Consider the following 27,879-nt stretch of genomic DNA (forward strand, 5'->3'; position numbering starts at 1 on the left):
AACCTTCAATTAAGGTTGTTGTCATTCATTGGCCGCATTTTGATCTGTGTCTTCTCAATGAATGTTTTTGTAAAGCAGTGACAGTAGACAGACACCATGTAGTGGATGTGAAGAACCACAAGTGAGAGCTGTTCAAGCATGAGGGCACTGACATCACATGCCCTGAGTACACTGTCATCTATGGAGTGGCAAGAAAACATCTCGCTTTGTCAGTAAAGATGACCAGCATGAGTTGCTAGTTGCTAATGAAAAACTGACTGCCCAATTGGCCGTCAAAGGATAGTTCCCAGAGGGAGCAGACACCAACTGTAACAGTCCTGTCAGACACCAACTGTAACAGTCCTGTCCGTAGGTTGAAGTGAGTTGAGTGAAAATCGTTAAAACAGAATTATCAATATTTCCTTAAGATATGTGACATAAAGCATGACTTTGGCTAATGCCTTATGGAAATTCACTGTTGCCTACAAGTCCTCTGATCTTAACACTTCAATTTAAAATAGATAGGGAGATAATTAAGAAAGAAAAAAAGGTGCAGGGTGAGAGATAGAGAGACACACGCAGGGAGAGAGATGAAGGGAGAGGCACAAAGGGTAAGAGGGTAAAGGGTGTACTGGATGAGACAGATCCACAAGGACAGATATAGAGGAAGAGACACACAGGGAGGGACAAAGAGTGAGAAAGGCACATGGGGAGAGAGAGAGAGGGAGAGAGGGATGGATGGAGGGAGACAGCAGGACCTTATGCATACCGGTCTCCCGCGACCCTCCTATGAGACCTAGCTTAGAGCCGGGGGGGTATTTCAGTAGCCTCCTGCCTGTAACTGAACCCTGGGCCCTGTGTGAGTGCAGGCACAAAGAGGCCTCAGTGTGTGCCCCTCTCTACCCCAGCACCCCACCCCGCCCGCCCACCTCCCCCACCGCCTCCCCTTTTCACGGGTCACAGCTTAACATATACACTATAATTAGCCATTAAGAAAAACATTCAGTTCACTTTACTATTCCCCTGTTAATCCTCTTACTGAGCGGGAGGCTGAGCCTACCCAGACAGTACATTATGCCTGATATTAACTGGAAATGCATAGAGATATTTCATGCTACATACTAGAGCGGGAATCATGAGATTAACAGCGTATTTGGTGAAATTATATGTATCTTTGTCATTTGTGCAGAAACAAGAAATATGCTTAGAAAAGATAAAATAAACATGAATTGACATTTGCGTGAATCAAAACGTTTGTGACCAACAAAAGAGCAATCCTGTCAGGGAGATGAGCCAATTAAAAAAGATAGTTGGAACATTGCATGCAACTATTCATCACAAGGTAGATGAAGGCCAAACAAAAAGTTTGGAGTAATTTTCTGGAAAGTCATACTATTCTGTAGGAAACAGAAGGTTTTGCTGACGCGCAATGAAAACATAATATTTTTCCTGCCCCAAAACATGCACTGTTTGTAACATCATGGGTGTGCATGGCATTGAAGATGCTTTAGTATACATCCTATATGCACACAGATGTTTCTACTGCTCCTCCAAAAGTTCCAAAAAGCTATATGGCATATGTTGCTGACAAGCCCACAATAACAGGCCTGGAGGACAGAGCTGCCTCCTGGGGATCAGAGTGGTTAATGCATCTTCAATACATCCCCTGTATTCAGCCCTAATTGCCCTCCAGTGCACAGAGCGCTATCAATTCTACTAGTTCTAGCATGGTGCTCATGGATGCCTTACAAGTCAAACATACATGTTATTCTGGTTTCCTCCTTGATATGAAACACAGGTGTCTTTCACTGGTGTTGTTCACTGCCACTTGTTTTCAGAGACAATCCACTCAACTCTTAATGTACTTAGCAGCTACTGCATAGCATGGCCTCAAGCCAGCGCTGGCTAGCTATAATTGGACCATACTCTGAATACTCACTGGGTTATTCTCCTGCTATCTCAGGGTAGTGTTTGTAGAAGGGAGAGGGGGTGTGAGAACTCTACACTTGATAACCAGGTGACTATCTCTGAATCCAAACACAAAGCAAAGACCACCAACGGACGCACTGCCAATGGGGCTGATAAGAGATCCAGAATGGAGAAGTGTGTGTGTGTGTGTGTGTGTGTGTGTGTGTGTGTTACGACAGACACAAACACACACACACACACACACACACACACACACACACACAATGTTAACATTTGTACGACCAACACAAAACACTCATACCAGGGGCAGTTAAAGGCAGAGAGACTGCTGTCGAATGGACTCTGAGAAAGCAAAGGAACTGTAAGGATATTGTTAGAATATACGGTACAGTTGTATACTGAGGACATAAGGATAATTTAACACACTGTACTGTAGTAAGCTAAAGGACAAGCATCAGGACAAGCTCTCTTTAGCATGCTTCATAAACACAATAGGATTTGACTTAAGTAAGCTACATAATGATAGCCTCTCTTTAGTATGCTACAAACGGACCTCGACCCTAAGCTGTAGTGATCTCCTCTAGCATGCAGACCCACCTCGAGGGCGATTCTGTGGGGAGAGAAGGTGATTCTGTGGGGAGAGAAGGTGATTCTGTGGGGAGAGAAGGTGATTCTGTGGGGAGAGAAGGTGATTCTGTGGGGAGAGAAGGTGAGTGGACCAATTCCTTTACCCTTGAGTCACACATATAGAGAGTGAATCACCTTTAAGGGTTTCAACTGAATCGAGCGGAATATAATATAATTTAATTTAACTGGTAAGCCTCATACAGAGGGGTAGAGTGAGTGAATCACCTTTACTGACTTGACAAGAGAAGAATGGGGAAGCCAAAATAGGGTAAAGGGTGATGTTACTCACTAGACAGAGATCTCAGTTTAATGTATCTCCTGAAATGGACAGGGTTAGAGTTTGGAATGGACTACGCTGATCCTTCATACAGAACGCTTATCAGGACAGCTTTGTTTCTGGGGAGAGGGGGAAGGATAGGGGGGAGAGGGGGAAGAAGGGGAAGGAGAGGGGAGAGAGGGGGAAGGAGAGGTTGGAGAGGTGTGGAATCGGACAGTACATTTTTCTATGGGATGTATGTTGATACTGTACGTTAAAATCCACTTAACCTAGATCTCCAAGAAGTCTTGACAATAAAAAAAGAAACACTCTCGCCAGTTTGACATGGGGATTGGGCACAGAGAGAGAGAGAGAGAGAGAGAGAGAGAGAGAGAGATAGAGAGACAGAGAGAGAGAGAGAGAGCGAGCGAGGGGGGAAAGAGAGAGAGAGCAATCGAGCGAGGGGGGGAAAGAGAGAGAGAGAGAGTGAGTGGAGAGAGAGGAGAGAGAGCGAGAGCAAGAGAGAGATAGGAAGCTCTGTGGCTGCTGGTGAGTTGAGTGACAGCCTGAGCCCATATTCAGATGGAGACACAGCAGCGTCTTGTTCATGTTGGATTGAAAGCAGATGTGGACTCTGCTACTGTTAGCAGTTTCCCTGGCTGGCTCTTCACCTCCAGCCAGCCACTGTGCACCCACACATGCACACGCACATGCACACGTGCACACACACACACACACACACACACACACACACACACACACACACACACACACACTAGGCCAATGTATTGCTAGATTATACTAAAAATAAAGTAAAATAAAAGTTAGGTATACAATGAATAAGACTAAATACACTCCATATTATTATTATTATTATTATTATTATTATTGTTTCTTTAAATCAATCAGTTAGATGTTTTGGATTCGGGCTACATTAAAGTTTCATTCAAATGTTGCATCAATTAATGAATGCGAATGAATTAATATGGCATTCGATGTTTTTTAAAATGGTTATTTCTCTCCACAATGCCATTTTCTCATCATACACACTGTAATAAGTACGTACAGTAATAGTACATAATATCTCTAACCTCTCTAACCTTCTCAGAAACAAAACAAAAATGCCCATCATTTAATAGACAGGACAAGAAGTGATTATTACTAGCAGCAATACCTGCGAGATGTATCGCGTACAATTCCTAAAAAATAATGATAGTGGACGTCGAAAAACAGTCAAAATCATGTTTCCATATCGTATCGTACCACAACCATACTCAATAAGAATGGAGTGGTATGTTCTCTGCATTCCATATCAGCGTAATTAGACAACATAACTACGATGTCCTGCAATGCGCAATCACGGTCAAATCAAGAACAACTTAACAGCATCAATCTTTACAATACCACAATGACGCGATGTATCACACCGTCTGGTCCCGTATGGAGTAACCTTATGGATCCATCTTACAACTTATAGACACATGGTGGTCAAATACAGACAGGTGAAAAGCTTATCTCTAATTATATTGTTAATAATAATAATAATAACAATAATAATAATTGTTTATCCAGCTGCACAGAGGTCCGCGGGTGCCGCTCACACACCTGAGGTCTCGCTTACGCACCTTGGGACTCTGCTGGTTCGGACGGAGGCACGGCCGTCGGAATGGGACAGGTACGACTTTTCCACAAACACACACTCACACACTCACACACACACACACACACACACACAAACTGTCCCAGTATATTCAGTGGTATCCAAACCTCTCGAAAGTCACTCGGTTGTGAGGATGGATCGTGAAGATGTCAAATGTAAGGTTGTCCTTTTGTGGGGTTCAGTTTCTTCTCTCCACCGTTATTCTGTAATGGAATGAAGGAGTGGAGGCTCGTGCAGGTATTAACATTTAGGCAACAGAGGTTTCAAATGTAGACCCCACCCCCAATGAAATAGGAACAGCAGGAAGCTTCTTGGCTTTTTGGGAAGGGGTTGAATGCAAGGGTTCAATTTGCACTGGGATGCTGTGGGGACACATTAGAAAGGAAAGGAAAGTTCCTCTTTAATCATCCTGTTCCTATTTCAAAGAATAGTAGGTTGATGCATTTTGCATTAATACAAATTTGAAACAGTTTATGGATATATACAGTTTATGGATATATACAAATTCAGACCACTTTGCTCAGTCATGTTTTGAACGAATAACAAGGATATTAGCACTTATTGTAGCAAGCATTTGCAGTTGGCGTTGGTGGTGAAAGTGCATTTTGTCCTTTTTTAATCCTTGGCTCGTATGTCCCCCCGGTGTGAAATGCCAGTAGGTCTGTGCCTCTGACACAATGACCCCTGACTCCTGAGAGAGGGTCTAATTTAAACTCCTGGCACCCTAGTGTTTGACCAGACAGACAGACAGAGCTAGTGAGCTGTGAACCCAAGGGTTGAGTAAGATCTCAGTGATCTGGACAAGACATACTATAGGGTCAGTTTCCCAGACCAAAGTGAGCATACTCCTGAACTAAACTAACATGCTCAATAGAGATCACCCATCCTATTCCAGGTTTTACAAAAAAACACAGGAAGATCAATTGAGGAGGACGGGTGACATGGATGGGGGCCGGCATTGGCTAATGTTTTATTGAAACAAAGGATTGAATATTCAGAAAAAAATAAATGAAAACAAAAAAGTCTAGTAGCCTAAAGAAGCATAATCTAATGATAATAAATCATAGTGTATGTTTGATTAAAGATAATCACCCTCAACCAAATATACTCAAATCTAGATTTTGCTGGCAGATGAGGCTGCTTGAGCATAGAGTGTGTTTGCAAGTCCTGCCCTGCAAGGGGAGGGTGGTGCTGGCTGGTGTTCCAGGTCCCCTGCTGTGCAGTGTAGCACCACACAGTCTATCTTGAAATGTCAAACACTCCTCCAGGCACTCCCGGAAAGTTTATAAGTAGTACTTTATCTCTTTTGAAATTCCAGACCCACTCCCTCTCCTAGACCAAAGTTGATCATTGTGCACACGCACAGAAGATTGACCTGCAAACATTGATTTGTTTGTTTGAATTGTGGCTAATTTTTCATGGCTTTGCCAGAGGGATGTCAGGAGAAATACTGAAGCTACAAGGCCTTTGGGAAACTTAACTCTGGTCATCTGTTGCTGCACGACTGCAATTTAGACAATCTGGAATACCATGGTCATTTAAAGGGGGACTTCGCCACGTTTTAGCCTAATCACCATACCAGTGTCTGCATTATGTGAAAACTGTGATTTTCTATGTTCTATAGTCTGCTAAAAATGGCAAAATTAAATAAAATTATAGTGACAAAGATATGACGAAAATGACCCGCAATGACGTCTTCAAAATGTCTGTTGGCCATGATGAGCAGTCTGATGTGAAGAGTTCATATCTCAGGCCCTTCGTGCCACTGTTCCTGACAGGAACACTGTTCTCAGGCCTTCTGCACCACAAACCAACACAAGTGTGTCAACGGCCATTACAGGTCCTGTCTTCAAACCAGTCCCCTGCAGTTTGAACCATTTCCCCTCTTCTTGCTGTCTCTGTGTCTCTGTGTCTCCGTCTCCTCTACGTTCTCCTATCAATGAAGCTTTTCAACATCACATTATGAGGCACATTCCGCAGCCCCAGCCCTATGGGGGAACCGTAATAGCCTCTCTAGAGTAGTTCATTAGAGAGTTATTGGAAAGAGAGCACTCTTATGTGGTTGCTATTGTTTCTGAGAGCTGCATGGTGCTATTAAGTTATGGTCTTTGTTCTGTTGACCACCTGTTGTTCATTTTTAATGGAAGAAATCAGAGTCAAATATTTATAACAAGACAGGACAGCAGAAGATTAAGTGAACCTACCACTCATATTGTATTTCTGTCTATCTGCAGAATATAATATATTGCACATTGTGAGGCAAAGGTAATGTTCTTCCTGATCCTATTTTTCAAATGACTATTCATATATTAACCTTAGGTAAGAGTTACTTACAGAGGGAAATGTGAACCAGTGTACAGTTTGTGAAACTCTCACTGTGTACAGTAGGCCTACTGGGCCCACGTAGGGGAAGAAATGACAGAAGGTCTGTGTTTAAAAAATGCTGTGTCACTATGGACTCAGAAATGCAATTTTGTCTCCTGAAGTGTGTGTGTGTATGTATGTATGTATGTGTGTGTGTGTGTGTGTGTGTGTGTGTGTGTGTGTGTGTGAGAGAGAGAGAGAGAGAGAGCGAGAGAGAGAGAGCGCAACAGACCTAGAGAAGGTGCTAGAGACAGAAGAAAGTTAATGAGAGAGAGAAGACAGAATGTGAGAGAGAGAGAAAGTGAGTGAGAGAAGAGACATGAGAGAACATTTGTTTGCGTATGAGAGTGTTTAAGTTTGATTATGCAGAGTTTAAGCATGGTTTAGCAGAGAGGAGCTTCCCTGTTATTTAATTGGTCAGAAATGTAGATTACCCATATTTTTAATATTGCCTTTAAATGACAATAATTAAATTATGATTATATAATGATTAAAGCACTTTGAGCTGCAACGTTTGCAGGAAAAGTGCTATAGAAATAAAAGTTATTATTATTATTATTATTAATAAACATTCACTTTGTGTCCCCTTCTGTCTCCTACCCAACATTATGGTGGAAACTATCTCAATCAAATCAAAATAAAATCAAAATAAAATAAAATTGTATTTGTATAGAGCATTTCTCACAAGATGCGACTCAATGCGCTTTACATACTGACAGAGCCGCAAGCAGGCAAAAGTAAAAACCTGTACACTGTGCAGCCAGGAAAATTCCCTTGCAGCCCTCTACTCATAGAGCGACTACTACCAGTTTACCTACCAGTGATGTGCGCTCTTCGTTTGGTCCTAGTAAGGACACGAGCAGCAGCATTCTAAACCATTTGCAGTCTACTAATAATTTTTTTGGGGAGACCTGTCAGGAGAGCATTACAGTAATCTAGCCTGCTAGTAACAAACGCATGCATTCGTTTTTCAGTGTCTGCCTGGGAGAGAAAGGATTGTACCTTAGTGATGTTTCTTAAATGATAAAAATATGTTTTAATAGTATTATTAATATGGGTTTAAAAATTTAGATCTGGGTCAATTATGACACAGATTTCTGGCCTGACACTTAAGCCCAGGGAAAGCTCCGGGGCCTGATTCCATCTGCCCGGAGCTTATTCTCCATGCCGCACCCGCCTTGTAGTCCTGGCTGAGAGCGTTCCTCACTTCCTGTTTGCGCCAACTCAAGATCCCCAAAATCTGGCGAAGAGCCCTAGTTGTTGCGATCCCTAAACCGAATAAGCCTGAAGGGGACCCTAAGAGTTACCGTCCCATCTCTCTGTTATGCATCCCCTTCAAGATCCTCGAGCGTCTCATCTACGCCCGCATCGAACCAATTATCGACCCGCTGCTCCCACGTGAGCAGGCCGGGTTCCGACGCGGGAGGTCGACCGTAGATCAAGTCACCCTTATGACTCAAGACATCGAGGATTGCGCCCCGCGGTGGCGCAGCGGTCTAAGCATTAGCCTCTAGTACAAGCTGCCCACCGGGGACTGGGATCGAATCCCGGTCTCGCCAGACCCGGATATGGCCGGGGCTCACAGGGAGCGGCATATTGAGCGGCCGCTCCCAAGGGGGGTATAGGACTATTTCCGGACAAGGATCCGGACTAACACCGCCCCCGTCTGGTGCTGGAGTAACGGTGTCGGGCTCGAGGAGCCAGACAGCTAGTCTGCCTGGCGATCTCCTCTGGGGCTGCCGGCCACGGAGTCGTGCGGCGGATCCTACGCAATAGGCAGGGGATAATTGGATGCTAGGTTGGGTGCAATTGGATACCAAATTGGGTGAAAAAGGGATAGACACCCCTTTAAAGAGTGCCCAGGTGGTCGCCAAACCTCTAGTAGAGTGCGCATGTAAGCCCGCGGGGAGCTGTAGACCCTTACTAGAGTAAGCCAAGGCAATGGCCGCCACTACCCAATGGGAAAGGCGTTGTTTCGACACTGGCTTTCCCTTGTGTGGATTCGCCCAGGATACAAACAACTGGTCACCTTTCCTGCAACCCTGAGTCCTGTCTATGTAAACACGCAGCGCGCGGACAGGACATAAAGTATGCAACCGCCTGTGCTCTTCCGAGGCAAAAGGCGGGGGATAGAAGGCAGCCAACTCTATAGGGGTGCAAGAGCCTATAACCTTCGGAATAAAGGCTGGGTTAGGCATCAGTGACGGTGACGAGACGCGGACGCCGACCGTGGTCTTGCACTTTGTATGGAACATGTCGTACCGAACTTGCTCTGGAACGGAGCTGGGAGGGTACAGGGCGGTCAGCGAGGGGGGCCGACTGGACTCGCTCTCCTCCCGAGGAGAGGCTGTCAAATCACCCGCTTCTTCTTCCTCGCCGACGCGGCGGCCGGGGGAGGGGGCGGGGACGCCTGAGGTCTGTCCCGGGGAGCCTGTTTTCTGGCCCATGGTTTCCTGGGACCTCTGGGTGCCTGGGGCGCTGCCTGCTGTCTAGCCGCTCTGGGGATCTTGAAGGCAGGGGCCGGGTGAGAGATAGCCTGCGCATATGACTGCCGTGGCTGGGTCACGGGCGCTGCGGGCTGTGCTCTTCTCGGAAGGCACAGCTCCATAGCCTCATCCTCTCTCTTTTTCTCCTCACATCTCTTCTGCATTGAGGTGACTGCTGCACCGAAGAGACCCTGTGGTACGATAGGGGTGTCGAGAATTTCTTCTCTCTCCTTCGCCGACAGGTTGGTGAGACCGAGCCAACGCGCCCTCTCCTGCAGTACCATGAGAGCCATGGATTTACCCGTGGCTTGAATGGCCGTCTTGTGGAGACGGAGGATGTGATCCGTTATAACGCAGATTTCCTACCATAGGGTAGGCATATTGTCTGGGTTAGCGGTCATATCCTCCTCCAGCTCAGCCTGGTAGGCTGATAGGAGTGCGGAGGCATTGAGAGCCCTTGCTGTCAGTGCCGCTGCTTTGTAGCACTTGTCAGTAAGGCTAGCCTGGAAGCGGTCCGACTTGGAGGGTAGGGACGGGGCAGCCGAAGATACGGGGGTCTTCGGGTGCAGGTGGCGCGCCACCACCGGCTCGACCGGTGGGATGTGGCGGAGGCCGAGGGAGTCCATCCCCTCACAATCCAGTCGAGAACCCCAGATTATTGGGTGTTTCTCGCTGAATGGCCGTTCTTTCCAGGTAACTGCTATCTCATCGAGTAGCTCGGGGAAGAACGGCATAACTTGTTTCCCCGTCTTAGCCGCCGTCTGCAGTCTTTTGCCGTCACAGCGTGACATAGCAGTTTCGGTTTGGGCGACGGGCCAGGGGATATTCAGCCTCTCCGCTGCTCGCTTGCACATGTCCTGCATGTCGCAGTCCATGGGAGACGGGGAGGAGGGTTGGTTACCTCCGTCAGGCGTGGGGGGCTTTCCAGCTCCGCGCCTACCGGTTGATAATGAGGAGTCTTCCTCAGCATCGGTGGACAAAATGAGGTCTGAGTCACGCGACCCTCCCTCATCATTGTCCGAGTCTCTCTCATAGCGAGCAGCGGTAAAGCTGTCCATCCCCTTGTCATCCAGTACCGGGAAACCGATGTCAGGGCTATGTGGCACTAAGTCCGCCCAGCATGGTGTCGGTAAACCTGGAGACATGTCCGCCTTAGACTGTGATGGCAGTGTTTCGGCTGCCTTACACAGAAGCGGATCTTCTCCCGACAGGCTAGCCATGCGACTTAGCCGTCGGCGGAGAGATTTCTTGGGGAACACTGCACAGTGGATACACTCATCGGTAGAGATAACAGCAGCCCAGGCGTGGATTAATCCCAGACACACTGCACACTTAGAGTGAGTGTCCCAGCTAGCCATTGACTTGCCGCACGGGCAGGTCTTCCGGCTAGTCTCGGCTGTGCTAGGTCCGCTAGCCTCAACGTTAGCCATTTCTGGCTAAGGGTTGTAGGCTAGCTGCTAGCAGGCCTCGCTACTTCACCCGTTAGCTTGTCAGCTATCAAGGGAAAAACAGAAGGGCCAGGGGAGGGATATTACTATCTACCCGCTAGCAGTGTGTTATAGAGATAAAGTTATTTCTACTTTAGTCTCTCACACTGGGTATTGCTACCCGTAACCGTTCGGAGTATTCCTACTCGCAGAACAGGGAGTATTGCTACACGCGTCGTTCAGAACGAGGAGTATCGCTACTATTTTCGTTCCGAGCAAGGCGAGTGTTGCTACTCGAATCGTAACACGGGGTATCGCTACCCCGAGTCAGAGTATTCCTACTCTTCAACAGAAGTATTTCAACTCCTGTGAATGTCAACGAAAAGTGCAGTTTAGCAGCAGAGCGCCCGTCGGCACGAGTTTGGTCGCTCGTATCTGTGGACTGTTTAGCTCTAGCCACCCGCACAGTTGTTGTCAGCTCCAGTGAGAAGCGAGAAAAGGTTTTTGAATGACGACAGACGCTGTGTGTACGCTTTATATAGGCGGAGGGTCCCGTCCCTCGTGACACAAGCGTCGACTGGGCCAGCCAATGGGCTGGCGCAGTGTAATTCAGTTTCTGATGAGGTCACGCAGGGGGCGTTCCCATAGTGAGATACGAAACGAATACTATGAAAGAGAACATGTAAAAGTGCAAAAAAATGTTTTTACACATCCTACAATTCCCCAACAAATGTACAGTATGTCCTTCATAAGATGTTCGGGTCATTTAGGCCTGGATGCACAGAGACACACAGAAACATACACACACTCACACTGACACTCACTCACACACCTCTGCTCTGGCTTTCCCGCGCCAAGAAGCTGTCTGCTCTCGCACTTTTTACCCTTTGAAGTGCAACATTGTAAACATTTTTACATTTTCTTGCACTGTACAGAATGTATGCAGCAACTGCAAAAAGTACATTTGAGGTACACGCACTGTCACATTCTGTGCTTCATGCGTTGTGTAGACAGGTATACCCATGCACACACAATTGTAGCCAGTGGTATTTCAGAATTATTTGGGATTTTTCAGACATAATACTGTATTTCGACAGTGACAGTGAAAACAGTGTACATTCCGTTCGTGTTTTGTGATTCAGAATTTGCAGAAATTTTTGAGAGATGTATTTCATAGCTATTGGCAAAAACAATCTTAGTTTGGTTCTTTCATTTCTATTCTTGTTCATCGCCTCTATGTTCTTTACAGCTTTGATTATAATTAGATAAATGTGAAATTCAATTGAGAATATGAATTCAAAATAATAAACAGCAATGAAAACATTGTTTCATTAACATTTTTCCTAGATAAGTATGATTTATGACACCCAGGTCTTTATTATAGTGGATTTTGCATCATGTGCGTAAAAACGCTTCTACTCATCATGCTGTCGTTCGGCCCCACCTATTCCCAGGGGTCTGACACTTTGTGGGTTGTTACTAAGCATCCTCTGCTCCAGCCTCTCCAAAGGGCAGCCCCCTAGATCCACCAGAACAAAAGATATGCACTTTTGAATGTGTACACGGTACCTATTGTGCATTATTGGGTACCTGTTTGTGCCCACAGGAGGCGCCCTTTAATATTATGGGCTATTTTGGGGCTTTCTTGCGCCCACTCAAAGTGGCATAATAGCGATTTTTTTTTGTTATGCTTGTTGTAAATAAAAGTTCTATGATGTATTGAAATTACATTAAACTAAGATAATACGATGGTTATCATACTTTTTAAAATCTTTATTAATAAGTAATTACAGAAAAAGCAAATTACATTTCTGTCATGGCTTCCGCATTTTGGCCTACGAGAGAGTCGGAGTCATGTCGGAATCATGTGCTACCAAGCGGACCAATCACAGTGCTTACGGTTGCGTAGGCACTGCCGCGTAGTTACATTTTTGGAGAGGTGCGGCGTCAACCTACGCCGTCGATTTTACGCAGAAGTATAAATTGGGCTTTAGGCTGGGTTGCACCAACCTGGTTTACATTTTGAACCTGTTTAAATCAAGGCTTATCTACTAATCCTGTTGCACTAAAGTTTAATCCTAGTTTAAACCTAGTTTAATTTAATCCTGGTTTAAATCTAAGGCTCTGCTAATCCAGGTTTAAACCTGGTTTAAATCAAGTCTGTTGCACCAGTAATTTTAAACCTAGTTTAAACCTGGATTAGCAATTATATTTAAACCACCCCTGGAGGAGGTTTATGTTAGGTTTATTTCAGTTTTAATGACAACATGGCTGCATATCTTCGCTGGATGAGAATAAAGGAAAGAGTTTCTCGCAGGAAAATTCAAGGCAGATTAAACCCAATTTAATTCTATTACATTTTAATTGTAATCATAATTGTATTGTGATATAATTGTATTGTGATATAAAGTGAATAATTCAATTGTGAGTTTTCCCAATGGTATAGCTTTACTGTTTACTGTCATATACCTCAATGGGAAGGTTGCACCAGCTATCAAGCATGGAAGTGAGAGGAACTCTCAAACGCCCTCCCAGTTCTGGGGGGCTGCATGTCTACTACCTACATGGATTGTACAGTATTTAGAACCATCTTCAAACCAATATGAATAATGAATATGAATACACCAACCAAATAATGTGATTGATTTAGCTGTTCATATTATAGGGTCTGATATCTATTTCATATGCAATGTCCTGTCCTTTTTACACATACTCAGTATTTTGTTTCCCTCAAAAGTAACATTGCATTGAACCTGAGATTTACACATTCATATTACACCTCTTGGAAGAGGAAAGGTAAAGAAAAAAAAAACATAGACAAGGGCACAGTTATTTTGTGTACCCTTGTAAATGGAAAATTGTCAGTGTGGAATAGCGCTAATGGTACAGGGTAGAGTGGTAACAACACTGCTCCCTGTTTTATTTTAGACTCAATGCATGACTGAGCCATGGTGACAGAATCAATCAAGTTTATTGTTACATCCCATTAATCAGGTATCTTTTTTAAGTTCTAGACTAGACTAGTCCACAGTGTGCAGAATTGTCAGCAGAGTGTCAAACGTATATAATAATATACCATGCCATTTACCGCATCGCGCAAGCCTACCACCCGGCAATCACTTGCAAAAAACTCCGCTAGCACCATCGGTGGTCGGTGAAAAGCCGACGTGACCGTGCAGCACGACCACTGCAGAGGCGGTGGTGCCAGTCGGCCAGCAGAGGTGGAGGAGCGGAGTGAACGGGCTGCCAGGTAGGCGAGCACACAGGTCCGCATCAACCTTAATGCTATTTAAGTGCGAGATGCTATCTATAATTTATATAGGGCCATATTTATCTAGCCAACATCACATTAATTTTTTTACATTTCGTCTGAATCCAAGATGGCGGACACTGAAAATAAATTAATCCTGGTTTAAACCAGGTTTAACTAATCCACGATTAAAATGATGATGTGCAACGCGTCTCTGATGAACTTTAAAACTAGTTCAAGCCTGGATTTACTAAGTCTTGATTAACTCTAAACCAGGATTAGTTTAAACCAGGTTGGTGCAACCCAGCCTTAGTGTTAAGAGCTAGTGTTTTCAAAGGTGCAGATAATTTCTCTCTCCCAGTTTTCTCACCAATGATCAATACCTCCGTTTTTTCCTGATTGAGTTGGAGAACATTTTGTGTCATCCATATGTCATCCATATCAGCAATTCTATCAGGTGGTTGACCGTAGTCTCGTAGTCGTTGGGAGTTACTGTGATATAAAGCTGAGTGTCGTCAGCATAGCTATGGTAGTTAACGCTATGCCTCTTGATAACAGAACTGAGGGGTAGCATGTATAGGCTAAAAAGCAACGGTCCTAAAATGGACCCCTGGGGAACTCCACAGGTTGCGTTATAGTTTTTTGACTTATGGTCACCAAGGGCGAAGTAGAGGATACGGAGGCGGAAGATGGATCTACTCAGAGCAGCAGCAGCAGGGCTGAGAGTGAAATTGACATGGACGCAGCTACAGGTGATGGAACGCAAGACGAGCCTACGGTGTCAGATGTCATGTATGATGATCCTGGTAATTGGCCAGTACATATGGACTCTACAGTTACAGATGTGATCATTAGAAGAGGTCCCCCAAAGATGAAACCTGGATTTAGTTATCCTAAAAATAATGAGAACAGAAACTTTAGTGAAACTTTATTTCTCAGAAAACTACCAAATGGGGAAAAAACTCTCAAAAACGGGACATGTCTTTTTGCTTTTGCTGTAAGCTTTTCAACATAAAGGATAGGCCTACATGGTGGTGAGTAACATCTCTATTCATGTCAATAATGGCTTGTGCGTATTTAATAGTTGGGTATGATGACTGCTTTATCCTAAATCCTAATCTTTTACGAGTATAAAAGGTTTGAAATGAAACAAACATGGTTGTAAACTATCTAAATAAGTAGATTATTCTATTGTCTATCAGCACAGCATGTGAGCGCATTTCTATCGGTGCGTGCGTGTCGCGCGGTTATAATAGTAGCCTACATCATTATAAAAGGCCTCGCAAATCTGACTTCGCACAGGGCCTCGCATATCTCCCAAACGGCCCTGGATCGGAAGCCTAACTGAAGTGGGTCATATCTATTATTTAAGACTAAAAATTCATGGAGCTGTTTGTACGCAGCCTTTTCTAGAATTTTGCTTAGAAAAGTGAGATTGGATACAGTTTTTTGGGTCAAAAGGATCGAGGTTACTTATCTTCAGGGTGGGTCTAACCAGGGCAGTTTTAAGCGCCGCTGGAAAAATACCTGTAAGTAGGGAGTGATTTACAATGCCAAGTATGTCATCAGACACAGAATCGAAAATTTCCTTAAAAAAAGTGGTGGGAATAGGGTCAAGAGGATACTTAGACAGTTTAAGCTGTGACACAATTTTACCTAATGTTTCAGTACCAGTCATGGTGAACATGCTCATAGTCATGTTATGTGGTGGCGGATCTACAGTGTTACACAAACCTAGTCTTGCCTGAGTAATACACATTCTATTTGTTATCTTATCCCTGAAGTGGGCTGCAAATTCCTCGCATTTGGTGACAGAAGCTGTACCGTCTAGTGTACTAGGAGCAGGGTTTACAAGGCTATCAATTGTCGAGATATTGTTCATAGATATTATATTTGAGAAGTGATTTTTCCTAGCATTTTGCATTGCCAAGTTAAAGGCAGATAGATGTTATTTAAAAATGTTCTGATCAACCTGTAATTTGCTCTTTCTCCATCTCATTCTCTGCTTTCCTACTTGTTCTCCTAAGTAGATTAATTTCGCTGTTTCTCCATGTGCTCTCCTCTTGGCTCCAACCTTTTTTAGTTTGGTAGGTGCCAGGGAGTCTAGGGCCATTTTTACTTTATTGTTCAAACTAGTTACTAAGTCATTATCATATGAAGTGGGAGTTATGGGATACTGTTCATTAAAGCTTTGAAATTCTCAGCCACTGCAGGGGTAAGATAACGTTTTTTAACAACACGTTCAGCATTTTTTCCAGCTTTACGTGTTACAATGGTAAGGAAAATACAGAAATGGTCAGAGAGGGCCAGGTCGCTGATACCTGATATTGAGACCTCAAGACCCTTTGTAATCACTAGATCAGGGGTATGGCCATGATTGTGAGTAGGTAAGATAATAATCTTATCATAGTTGGGATGGATAATGGATAGGAACTCAGAGAAGTCAGGTAGGAAGGTAGAGCATGGTTTCGGTGGCCTGTATACAGTTACTGTTAGAATAGGTGGTTGGCATGTCATAACTGTGGCATGATATTCCAAAGAGGAGAAAATATAAAAGGATATGCTCTTGCAATTTAGATTATTTGACGCTATGGTAGCTGTTCTCAAGCATGTGGTTGTATAAATTCTGCTACTTGCCTGGATTATTAATGTTCACTGTAAGAATCTCTAGGCACATTCACACTGTCTTTGGGAGAATGCTATATGTCTGAGTGACTAAATGACTCATTGTGAAGACATTCTATTTAAACATACACATTTTCCCACGTAGTTCAACAAAATGATAACATCCTCCCTGCATATCGAACGGGCTATGGCTGTTTCTACTGAGAAAATTTATGTAATAATATATTATTAATCTTGAACTCCGATTATCCTTAGTTTGTTTAACCGTTGGCCTAGCTTTATCTGCCAATAGAGGAGAGCTCCTTGTGTCTGTTCCATACACCCATCAGACTGCTCCTTGTGTCTGTTCCATACACCCATCAGACTGGACCAGGGACTAGTGTTCCCTTCTTTGCCCAGAGTGACCAGGGACTCAGCGAGACAGTACCTGCAGCTTCACCCGGATCAGTGTGTCAGAATACTTCATGCCAAGGTGGCTCAGAAGTCCTACGGCAACGAGAAACGGTACGTCAACAGGTCCCACCAATGATACACCTTCCATAAGGGGAGGCTGGCAAAGGGAGAAATCGGAGGACAGGCACATTGTAAGACATGTTCCATCCATTTCAATGAGCCTTCCTTGATACGATTAATGGCAAGCACAAGATGTGGCAGTATCATTGTTATTGAAAGACATCAGGAAACTGTACCAGTGTGTCTCCATCTGTAAAGGTTCTTCTGTCCTCCTCCCTGTGTGAACATCAGTGGCTCGGGATGGAAAGTCAAACAAGATCATCTAAAAGGTGAGCCGACCTTAGAACATCTCCCATTTAGTTCAGAATTTTCTTTTTAAACACACTGTGCGATTTTGGGCTATCCCAGACGAAAGATCACCAGTCGTGGCAATATCTGTGGTTGTGAGTCCAAAACAGTGGTCCTATGTCGTACTGTGTGTATGGTTCAAAGATGACTGATGTTACGGTCTTGCGACCAAAGATAGCCTGCGACAGATATCTGACAGTGTCAGAAATTTTGGATGATCGTCCGTGAGCATCTCGAAATGTGAATGCTGCTATGACCTACGTCAACTAACCAACCAATAGAATGGAATGACGCAATGATCAGAGCGACCACACAGGTGACAGAAAGGCACACATTTTTCTCCTTCTCCTCCTTTTGTACCCAAGATTATTAGTTCCATGTCGCACAGTGTGGCTTGCAATAAACGTATAAGATCGCAAAAAATCTCACAGTGTGTAGGAGGCTTTACAAAGCCACCGTGACATGTGAAATAAACTGTTAGGGTACCTTTATTTCTTTAACACTAGAACAGCCATGAGTAAATAAAAAATGTATATCTTTGCTCCTTTCATGACTTTTCCTAGATATGTGCGTTCTACCACCCAGTATCCTTACATTTACAAAATCACATCAGGATAAGCTAATAATAAAGCTATTTTGCCGTTTTTTCTGTCTAGAAAGCAGGCAAATTTACAAGCGGCCAACTAGTGGTCGTTGTGTTTAAATAGCAGCTAAGTATTGTAAAGAGGGTCTTTTAGTAGGCTCTTTTAGTAGGTAAAAAAGGCACGGCTGTTCTAGTGTTAATAAGCCCATTGAAGTGCCGTCACATAGGCTAGTCTGACTGTCTTCACACAGGCTAGAGTCTGACTCTGTCTTCACATAGGCTAGAGTCTGACTCTGTCCCCCTGTCCAGCGGCTGGCTTCGGAGACTCCTGCTACAAGCTGTGTGGCTACATGGGCCTGGACAGCTCTTGTGTCTCCCAGACGGACACCTTTAAGCTGACATTTGAGGAGCAACCTGATGCCAGGGTGAGGAGGGAGAAGTCAGAATAGGTGGATCCTGTGTCTTTTTCTTGGTTTATTTGCTTGTGTTTATTCTTGTTATTCAAGTTAGAAATCGATTGAAATTCAATTACAAAAGTATTTTATAAAAGAGTTTGAGGTGAAAGGGGCCTTGGTTTTTATGACAACGCCATTAACCCCCGTGTTACCCGGCCGACCTACGCTTCATATTTACCCAGACAAGGGTTTTAAAACAGTTTTATTACAACAGCCTGTTGACAGAGCAAACATGAAGTCTGAGGACTCTCTCCCTTTTCTCTTTTACAGCTGTTTGCCTGCGCTAAGTCCCTGCACATATCCGACACTGACAAAAGGAAGCACTTTCGCTTGGTCCTCAAGCTTTTCTTCGGAAGCGGGCAGGAAATTGGCTCGTTCCAGAGCAAGCTGATCAAAGTCATCTCTAAGCCATCTCAGAAGAGGCAGTCTATGAAGAACGCAGACTGTGAGTGACAGGTCATTCTGAGGCAGTCTCTTTCTATTGCCAGACTCATGACCAGCAAGGCTAAGTCTGGTTAACATGGTTCAAATGGCTATTAGGACAGCTGGCTTTTGGATGTCAACTTCCAGCTGATTTAAATCAAATCAAACTTTTCCAGAGCCTGTTGGATCGGGTCTGGATGCTCCATTACCTTTTCCAGAGGTTAGCAGAGAGAACAGGCCGTGGTTGGGGTGGCTGCCCCTCCAATATGGATGGGGGCATGGTCCCCCCCCACCCCTTCCTCCTGAAGTCAGCTCCTTAGTTTTTCTGATGTTCAGGAAGTGGTTGTTGTCCTGGCACCACTCCACCAGGACTCTTACCCTTACCTGTTATTGATTTGATATGATAATGTTATTGTAGATAACCAATAATACTATAGACTATAGCATATTATATGATTTAACTAGCTGCAACTTCAACTTCTTTTTCATCATTGACAATGAGACTAAGCTCTCAATGGGCTCCCCTGGTGAAATAAAGGTGAAATAAAATAAAAAATAAGTCAACCAATAGCCGATGTGGGTTTATAGATGATAGTAGCTTCACCTTGCCCTCGGATGGGGAGATGAAATGTGGCCATTTTGCTTATACCTATCCAATTGTTCCAGATCTACAAAAGAGTTTAGGCAATAGGGGTTGTCTGGACAGGCCGTACTCCGAGGTGTCTCAGCTCCCTGGTTAGGACTAGTTAGGCCAGACATTTGACCCACTGACCCAGGAGCACACACTGAGAAGCCAGGTCTGCCCCCTTCTCCATTCGTCCCAAGATAAAAAAAAAAGGAGAGGCGCCAGAGAGGCCTGACAGCTGACATCACAAGTGAGGTGACGTCGAATTTCTCACGTTGCTGCGGGGGAATGCGCCCATGTCCACTGTGTGTGAAAGTAAAACATACCTGCATCTATCAGGCTGCAGCCGACCTTAGTTAGAAGGGTAGAAGGGTGTGTGTGTGTATGTTAAAAGTAACAAGTAGCCTGTTCGAAATGTGAGTCTGTCATCAATATTAAGACTGTGTATGTGTGTGTGTGTGTGTGTGTGTATGTGTGTGTGTGTGTGTGTGTGTGTGTGTGTGTGTGTGTGTGTGTGTGCATGTATGTGTGTGTGTGCATGTGTGTGTGTGTTCATGTACTTGTATGGTATGTGTATCTGCATTTGCAGTGTGTATTTCAGCAGGTTCAAGGGTGGCACTGTTTAACCGATTGCGGTCTCAGACGGTCAGTACTCGATACCTGGCGGTGGAGAGAGGTGCCTTCGTAGCCAGCGCCAGACAGTGGACTGCCTTCACTGTCACTCTGGGTAGGAAAACACTTTGGGTAGGGAAACCACTTGCTGGAATGATTCACGTGTCTACGTTTCTTTTTAATGTCCATATAAAGTTATGTACAGAACACTTACAACATTGTGGACTAGCAGTCTTTCAAGATCATAGGACAGTAATTAATTTACCAACATGCAAAGACCTCCTACGTTCATGTGAAACCACAGCCTTACAGACCCTCATCTACACACACACACACACACACACACACACACACACACACACACACACACACACACACACACACAGAAAGGCTTGGCAGAGGCTAACAGAAAGTGGTCATGCCAGGACGATATTCATGCTCCATAGCAAAAGTAGTTAATGCTAATGCAGTAATTTATGCAAAGTCAGATTTTCAACCTTTACTGCTTTGCTTTGTGACCCAAGTGATGTGTGTGTGTGTGTGTGTGTGTGTGTGTGTGTGTGTGTGTGTGTGTGTGTGTGTGTGTGTGTGTGTGTGTGTGTGTGTGTGTGTGTGTGTGTGTGTGTGTGTGTGTGTGTGTGCAGTAGAGGACCAGCAGGCTGAGCATGCAGAGTTCATGCTGTGTGAAGGCTTCATCTGCTACGGCTGTGTAGTTCAGCTGGTCTGCACAGACTCAGGGGTGGCCCTTCCTCCTATGGTAACCCCCCTCACACATACACACACACACACACACCACTACTACTACTACTACTACTACTACTACTACTACTACTACTACTACTACTACTACTACTACTACTACTATTATATATTGGGCCGGTTTCACAGACAAGGCTTAAGCCTAGTCCTGGACTAAATCACACTTTCAATGTAAAATCTCCATTGAAGATGCTTTTTAGTCTAGGATTAGTCCTAAGCCTTGTCTGTGAAACCAGCCCATGATAATGTTTTACATTGTAGTTACATTGTAATACTGAAGACATCAAAACTATGAAAGAATATTGGAATGAGTAAATAAATGTTAAACAAACCAGAATATGTTTTATATTTTAGATTCTTCAAAGTAGCCACCTTTTGCTTTTTTTGTGGTTTTCTCCCAAGTATTCTAGAGAAGATGTGTTCACAGTTTCCTTTTCCATTGACACACACACACACACCAAGCTGACTGAAAGAATGCCAAGAGTGTGTAAAGCTGTCAAAGTTAATGGTGGCTACTTTGAAGAATCTAAAATGCATAAGAGTTGCTGTCATGTTAAATGCCCTCCATTTGTAAATGGTTTGCCTCACAGTGGACTAATGGAGTTCAAATCTTATATAGCCTTCCACAGACTGATGTGCTCTCACTAAACTCTTCCTGATGTCCTCTGAGATCTCCTTTCCTCTCGGCATGGTGTGTTTTGCATTCACCTCTATGGATAACAAAACAAAACAAAAAAACTGGTTCCTTTTCTCTATTTATCAGAGTCCCTGTTATGATCAGACAGAGAACCCAAGCGCAGACACAGAGACAGTTATAAAGTAAAACCCCAATGGGGTGTATCTATTTAGGCAGGAGGAGTAGTCGGCAGGCAGGCAGGGGGTTAGGCAGGAGGAGTAGTCGGCAGGCAGGTAGGGGGTTAGGCAGGAGGAGTAGTCGGCAGGCAGGCAGGGGTCAGGCAGGAGGGCAGGTAGGAGGACTGGTAGGGCAGGAGGGCAGGTAGGCAGGTTAGGCAGGAGGACTGGTAGGGCAGGAGGGCAGGTAGGAGGGCAGGCAGGAGGACTTGGAGGGCAGGTGGGAGGGCAAGCAGGAGGGCAGGCAGGCAGGAGTCAGGTCGGGGTTCTGGAGGCAAAGGCAAGCAAGGGTAAGTAGGAGGCAGGTACTGGCGGGACAGTAAACAGGTAGGGGAGCTAGAAGCGTGACTTTACTGGTAAGCTGAAGCACGGATCTGGCAGAGTAGTGAAGGCTGGACTGGGTCTTTATGGAGAACTAATGAGTTGAGATGTAAAGCAGCTGAGCCTGACTCCCGCACACCTGACAACAATCCTGCTGATTAGGGGGAAAGAGGGAGAAGGAGAGAGAGAGAGAGAGGCACTGCCCGCTACCTCGAGGTAGAGGGCGTGACAGTCCCACCCGAACTCTTTCCTAAAGATCTCGCCTTCAACTGGTTCATTTGGTACCCAATTATTTACCCATCTGATTTTACATACAGTACCTACTTGGTTTAACCAATGCAAGTTGGGGTTCACTTATTTTTGCACCTGCACTCATTTCTTTATAATTTAGTTTTCCTACTACACACATGATTCCCTCTAAGCCAACATATGGAATTGGTTAATAAAAACATGTTATGTCAGATAAAAAAGACTGGTTCTGATTAAAAAGATTAATAATCTATAATCTATAACTGCACAAGCAGCACTGTATATATATATGTTGCTGCCTCTCAGATTTAGATAATTACTGCTCTCCAAGCACCTACATACAAACGCAGGAGATTATTCTTAGAAAACCCTCATAGCAATTCGCTGATCAGACCCTTTTGGGGACCCCCAAATTGGTTTTGGAATAATACAGCTGACAGTTTATGGTAATGTACACCTACATTTTACACCTCTACATGTTGTTATAGTTTGAAACAGATCGCTGATGGGGTTGTTTTAGGAGGGAGCTGTATATTTTCCTTTTAAAATGCTAACATGCTTTCCAACACCCATTCTGTAATTGCTTACGGTTTGGTTGAGTTCTGGGGTTTGGAGGGAGATGAAATAACAGTAACTAGCCTACCGCCGTGCAGTAGCATAGCCTGTTAGCTGGCATCTGTGATCTGAACCTGACCCCATTGGTTTGCACAGAAACAGGTCATATTTTTTTCTTTCGCTTCCATTTATTTTTTAAGTGCGTAAGCATTATGAAGTGTTTATGCCTCTTTAAGCCTCTTTAAGTTAGGGGACCACCTTTATCTGACCAGGATAGTCCATTCTGCAAGAAACAAGGGATAGTTCACCCAAATGACATCAAATGCTTTCTTACCATGTAAGTAGACAACAAATCAATGCACATCAATCCTGGTTCTGTTTACGTAGCAACAGTTAGCGGTTGGTGCTATATAAACAGAACCAATGTGGATTGCAGTGTCTTTGTCCACAGACTGCTTTCAAGCTAAGGAGACAGATATGTGATATTGTAATTTCAGTGAACTATCACTTAAATATACAATGTAACAATATCATAAATACATTACACTGCTAGTTAGCGAAGGAGTAGTCAGAGTGCTTTGAAAAGGTGATGGGGTGGCTAAGGGGAAGATATACCTTATCTTTGACTGACAGAAGGCCTCAATCTTATCCAGCGGCCTCATCTAGGCCCAGTAGTTCAACACTTTTAATCCCTATTTGATCGGATCAGATTTTGATTTTTTGTAGTTCATAACCAAAGAACAGGATTAGGATCACTTTGATATCCGATCAGATCAGGAAATCAAATCCAAGCTTTAATCTGGATCAAATCTTCAAAACGGGTAGTTCAAACCGACAACAGAGGATTGGGATCAGTTTGATCCCCAAAAAATGTATTGTCTTGATCCCACCAGAGGGGTGGATTTCCAGTGGATTACCAGAGCAAAATGTATTATACAATGTATTAAAAAATATGTTTCAATATAAATAAGATGGCAAAGTTTGTTAACTGAAATAATACAACATGTTTAGCCTTCATGGCAAATACATTTAATTTTAAAATGTTTGGTCATGTTTGTGGTGGCCTATTTTGTTTTCAACCAAATGTTGATGACATAAATGTTTTGCTCATAAAAGTATCACAACAAAGATTGTCAATCACAAATGTAATTTAGATTAAAGAAAAAATATCTTATCCATCTGTCATCACCTTTCAAAAGTAATTGCGGACAATAGCATATTGCATTGCACCACCACTCAGTCTCTCATTTAGAGGGAAATCCATAGGTGGGCCTAGATCATCAGCAGGTGCAAGGGGCTCTGGCGGATCATCGTTGTCAGAGAGGGGGACTCTGCGATGGACAGTGATATTGTGTAGCACAATTACAAGCCAGTGTTATGCGGCATGCTCGTTGGGGTTCCACTCTCAGATAGTTGAGGCATACAAAACATCTCTTCAGTACTCCATTATTATTTTATGTCCTTTATATATAAAAAAATATAATTAGACATTATAGATGTCTCTGCAATGTGGTCTCTTGTCTTCCTTGTATTATTTTTCATATCCACTAGATGGAGATTGGTAGGATTAAAGCACTGATATTCAGGATCTAGTAATCTTGAAAAGTCTGTATCTGGATCAGGGTGATCCTATCCTGAATTGTTTTGAAATACTGGGACAAAATCTGTCCGAGTTGTCTGATCCTGGATCACAAAAAATGGGATTTCAAAATCTGATTGGATCTGATTGAGATTAAAGGTTTTGAACTACTGGGCCCTACACATAACACCACCTAGACCAGTTAACAAAGCTAACAAAGCTATCATATCGTACATGGAAGAAATCGTGGTACCGGTTTATTTGAAAAGAGAGGGGGCCAATGATGTGTCTGATTGATGATTGATCCCATCAAAGCCTTGGTGTTCCTCTAGGTGATCCGCAAGGTTAACAAACAGCATGCCATCCTGGACGTGGATGAGCCTGTCTCCCAGCTCCACAAGTGTGCCTTCCAGTTCAGAGACAACAGCCAGATGTACCTGTGTCTAGCCAACGACAGGATCACACAGTACCAGGTACCAGAATGTAACAGAATCATACAGTGCCAAGAGAATGTAAGAGGTACCTGAACTACAAAAGTGTGCTTAAGATCTATCCAGTGGACTCATTAGATGTTAACAATAATATATGTTACTCTTGGGCATGATGCATGTTGGTGCTGAAACTCTTGCTAGCATTAGCTGTTATTGTATGAACTCAGGACTAGCCATACCAGTCTTAATTAGTAGCCATGGGTCGACTGTAGTGAAACTACTAATCAGGTACTCAGGGTTGAGCCATGGATATCAACCTCACATTCCACAGGTGGGGATGACACCTGTGGAATGTGAGGTTGGTATCCATGGGAATAGGTCACAGTGCGGTGGTTTCCATGGGACTGGGTCATGTTAGAGGTGGGAGGCTGACCTTTTACCCCTGTGTGTCATCTCAGGCCTCCCCCAGTATGAGAGAGCAGAGTAGACAGGTGCTGAACGACGGGTCATGTTGGACCATTATCGGCACAGAAGCGGTGGAGTACATGTTCAGCGAGGGCCTGGCCTGCGTTCAGACCTCTGTCAGCCCCATACCTGTCATCAATGGGCTGGAGGTAAGATTTATCAGTACAGTAGATTGAAACTACAGTATATGGAGCTAAATATATGTTGTGTTATGACTATGTGTTAATGACTCATAGAAGAATTGTGGATTTTGTGTGTGGATATAGCCAATGTGACTTTCAGGGGACATTGATGAAAACATTGTAGATTAAGTTTTATGAATTTACTTGTACAATAGCACTGTGTTTCCAAGACAAATGAAGTTATTCTTCTTGGTTAGTAGAATAAATTCATGGCTGTACATAGTCTGCGTGATTCCATGACAACAGGATTTCCCTGTGTTATCAGGTGAATGGTGGAGGACACGTGGCTATGCTAGAGCTACATGGAGAGAACTTCGGCCCTCATCTCAAAGTCTGGTTTGGAAATGTGGAGGCAGAGACCATGTTCAAGTGAGGTTTGGACAACTGGCATCTAACTTGTAGTTCATTCAAACACATTATTTGGTTCAGTAAATTCAATATTTTATACCTTATATTCAGATATAGAGATTACTTACCCTGAAACCATGGGCTAACAGAAACTGTAATCCATGGTTCGGACTATTTACTTAAACTGACATTAGCCGCCGCTAACAAAACAATATATCAACCAGTGATTGCAGTAGCCTATATAGGCTGGGCTGAGGAGGGGACAGCTATGCAAAGCACTCCCGACTTGTTCCAGGTATGATTGAATAGGGTTTCAGTGAATAGGGTACACAAGGGTGCATATCCCATAGTGAGGTGTTGAACTGAGTCAACTGAAAGAGATCAGTGCATATCTCTAGTAACTAATTCCCAGATAATGATGCTTCGGTTACATGGTTTATGGGCCAAACAATTTTCTGGTCTACTCGGTTCTCTTCATGACCACACCCAGGTGACTGCTGTCTGTGAATTACAAGACTGTTCACCAACAGTTGGAGAGGGCTGACTCTTATTTATCTCTTCCCCTCTCATTCAGTTTACTACATCAACTACAGGTGCTAAATGGAACAGTGCAGGGATGCAAGAGCTTTGGCCGTATTTAAACAAGGCACCTGGCGCTCAGTTGATCATCAAAATTGCCCCAAATATGAACGTTTGGGTGGAATTTTCCCATGAGGCTTTGCAGTACTAGAAAGGGTATATACTGTAGCCACATTCTTCTTAACCCAAATTTTAAAGTAGTTATTTTGCCATTGATTGAAGAACAGACAGTTCTCCATCTTGCTGACATTCTCCTTTCAAAATGAGGCATTTCAGATTCAGCAACAAAAAAACCATGCATTTCTTAAATGTGTTTATGAAAACAATGTACTGGCTCCAAGGTCTCCAAGTTTGCCTCACTTGGCTGAGCTGACCCACTCTTCGGCCCCTTATAGAGGTGTGCGGAATGTTCCACCGCAGCATCGGGTATCCCTGCTTTTAACTCACGTGATGGAGCCAAGCCATTTGTGCTGACGTCATCACCTCCCTCAAAACTCACCCAAAATGCTGATACATCATATGTTAGGGTCTGGCCAAAAGGTTCTGAAAATATCCTCACAACCACAATCTGTGTTTGTACAGTATAATATCGCTGTAATCCACAATGTCTTCTTTGTATGAAGTCTGCATGATCTTCCACTGCTATATAAGGGGATTAGAATCATGTTTTTCAAGTGAACAACCATAACAACCAGGCTATAGAGATCCCTGTAGATTGACATACCTGTATTTGTCACCATCATGTCTTTGTTGCTAATATTTCCTAAGATTTGAGCCTATCGCTCATCTGTAGTACCTTCCTTATGGAGTGTGCATGTTTACAAGCCAATTTGAGCCAACCAACTCCATTATCTTTATTGAAATAACTCATTAACCTACATCACCACAACTGTATGTCTATGTAATTAGACCAATTACTAAATGACCAAGTAATAATAACATGTTAGGACAATGTTGTCACTAGATTAATAGCATTGTCATCACACAGGTATAGTCCAAAAGCAGCTCAAAGTGTGACCCTCCTTTTCACCGCAGGTCTCCTAAGTCCATGCTGTGTGTTGTCCCGGACGTTTCCATGTTCAGTGGGGAGTGGAGGTGTCTGCGGCGGCCCGTCACAGTTCCCCTGTCCCTCCTCCGTGTGGACGGCCTGATCTACCGTAGCACGTTCAGCTTCACCTACACCCCAGAGCACCACGCCCACCCGCAGACCCGGGGGACACTGGAGAACAACCCCAACTCAGACACCCTCATAGACACCATCCACCAAGAGTTCACACGAGCCAACTTCCACTTCTTCATGCAGAGCTAGCTAGTGTAGCGCTAAGGAGAGTTATCAAGTGCAACAGAGACATAGCTAGCACAAAATTCAAGCAAAATGTTTTGTTTTTAGCTAGCTCTGACAATGTTCTTGACTAACGAATAACTCATAATGGCAAACTCAGACTGGTGTTAGTATT

General features: G+C 43.9%; 1 protein-coding gene across 1 annotated transcript; it reads left to right on the forward strand.

Annotated features, from left to right (window-relative positions):
• Positions 1-4,207: 4,207 nt before the first annotated feature.
• rbpjl (recombination signal binding protein for immunoglobulin kappa J region-like) lies at positions 4,208-27,731 on the forward strand (the record flags this gene model as incomplete). Its single annotated transcript, XM_080546112.1, has 12 exons — positions 4,208-4,229; positions 4,364-4,466; positions 16,967-17,107; positions 17,315-17,385; positions 18,297-18,412; positions 18,713-18,887; positions 20,080-20,217; positions 20,747-20,859; positions 24,750-24,890; positions 25,307-25,462; positions 25,761-25,864; positions 27,458-27,731. The coding sequence occupies 12 exons, from the start codon at positions 4,208-4,210 to the stop codon at positions 27,729-27,731; spliced, it is 1,554 nt and encodes a 517-aa protein (XP_080402238.1).
• Positions 27,732-27,879: the final 148 nt, after the last annotated feature.

Source organism: Nansenia antarctica (genome assembly GCF_963989245.1).
Source record: "Nansenia antarctica genome assembly, chromosome: 15".
Lineage (NCBI taxonomy): Eukaryota > Metazoa > Chordata > Actinopteri > Argentiniformes > Microstomatidae > Nansenia > Nansenia antarctica.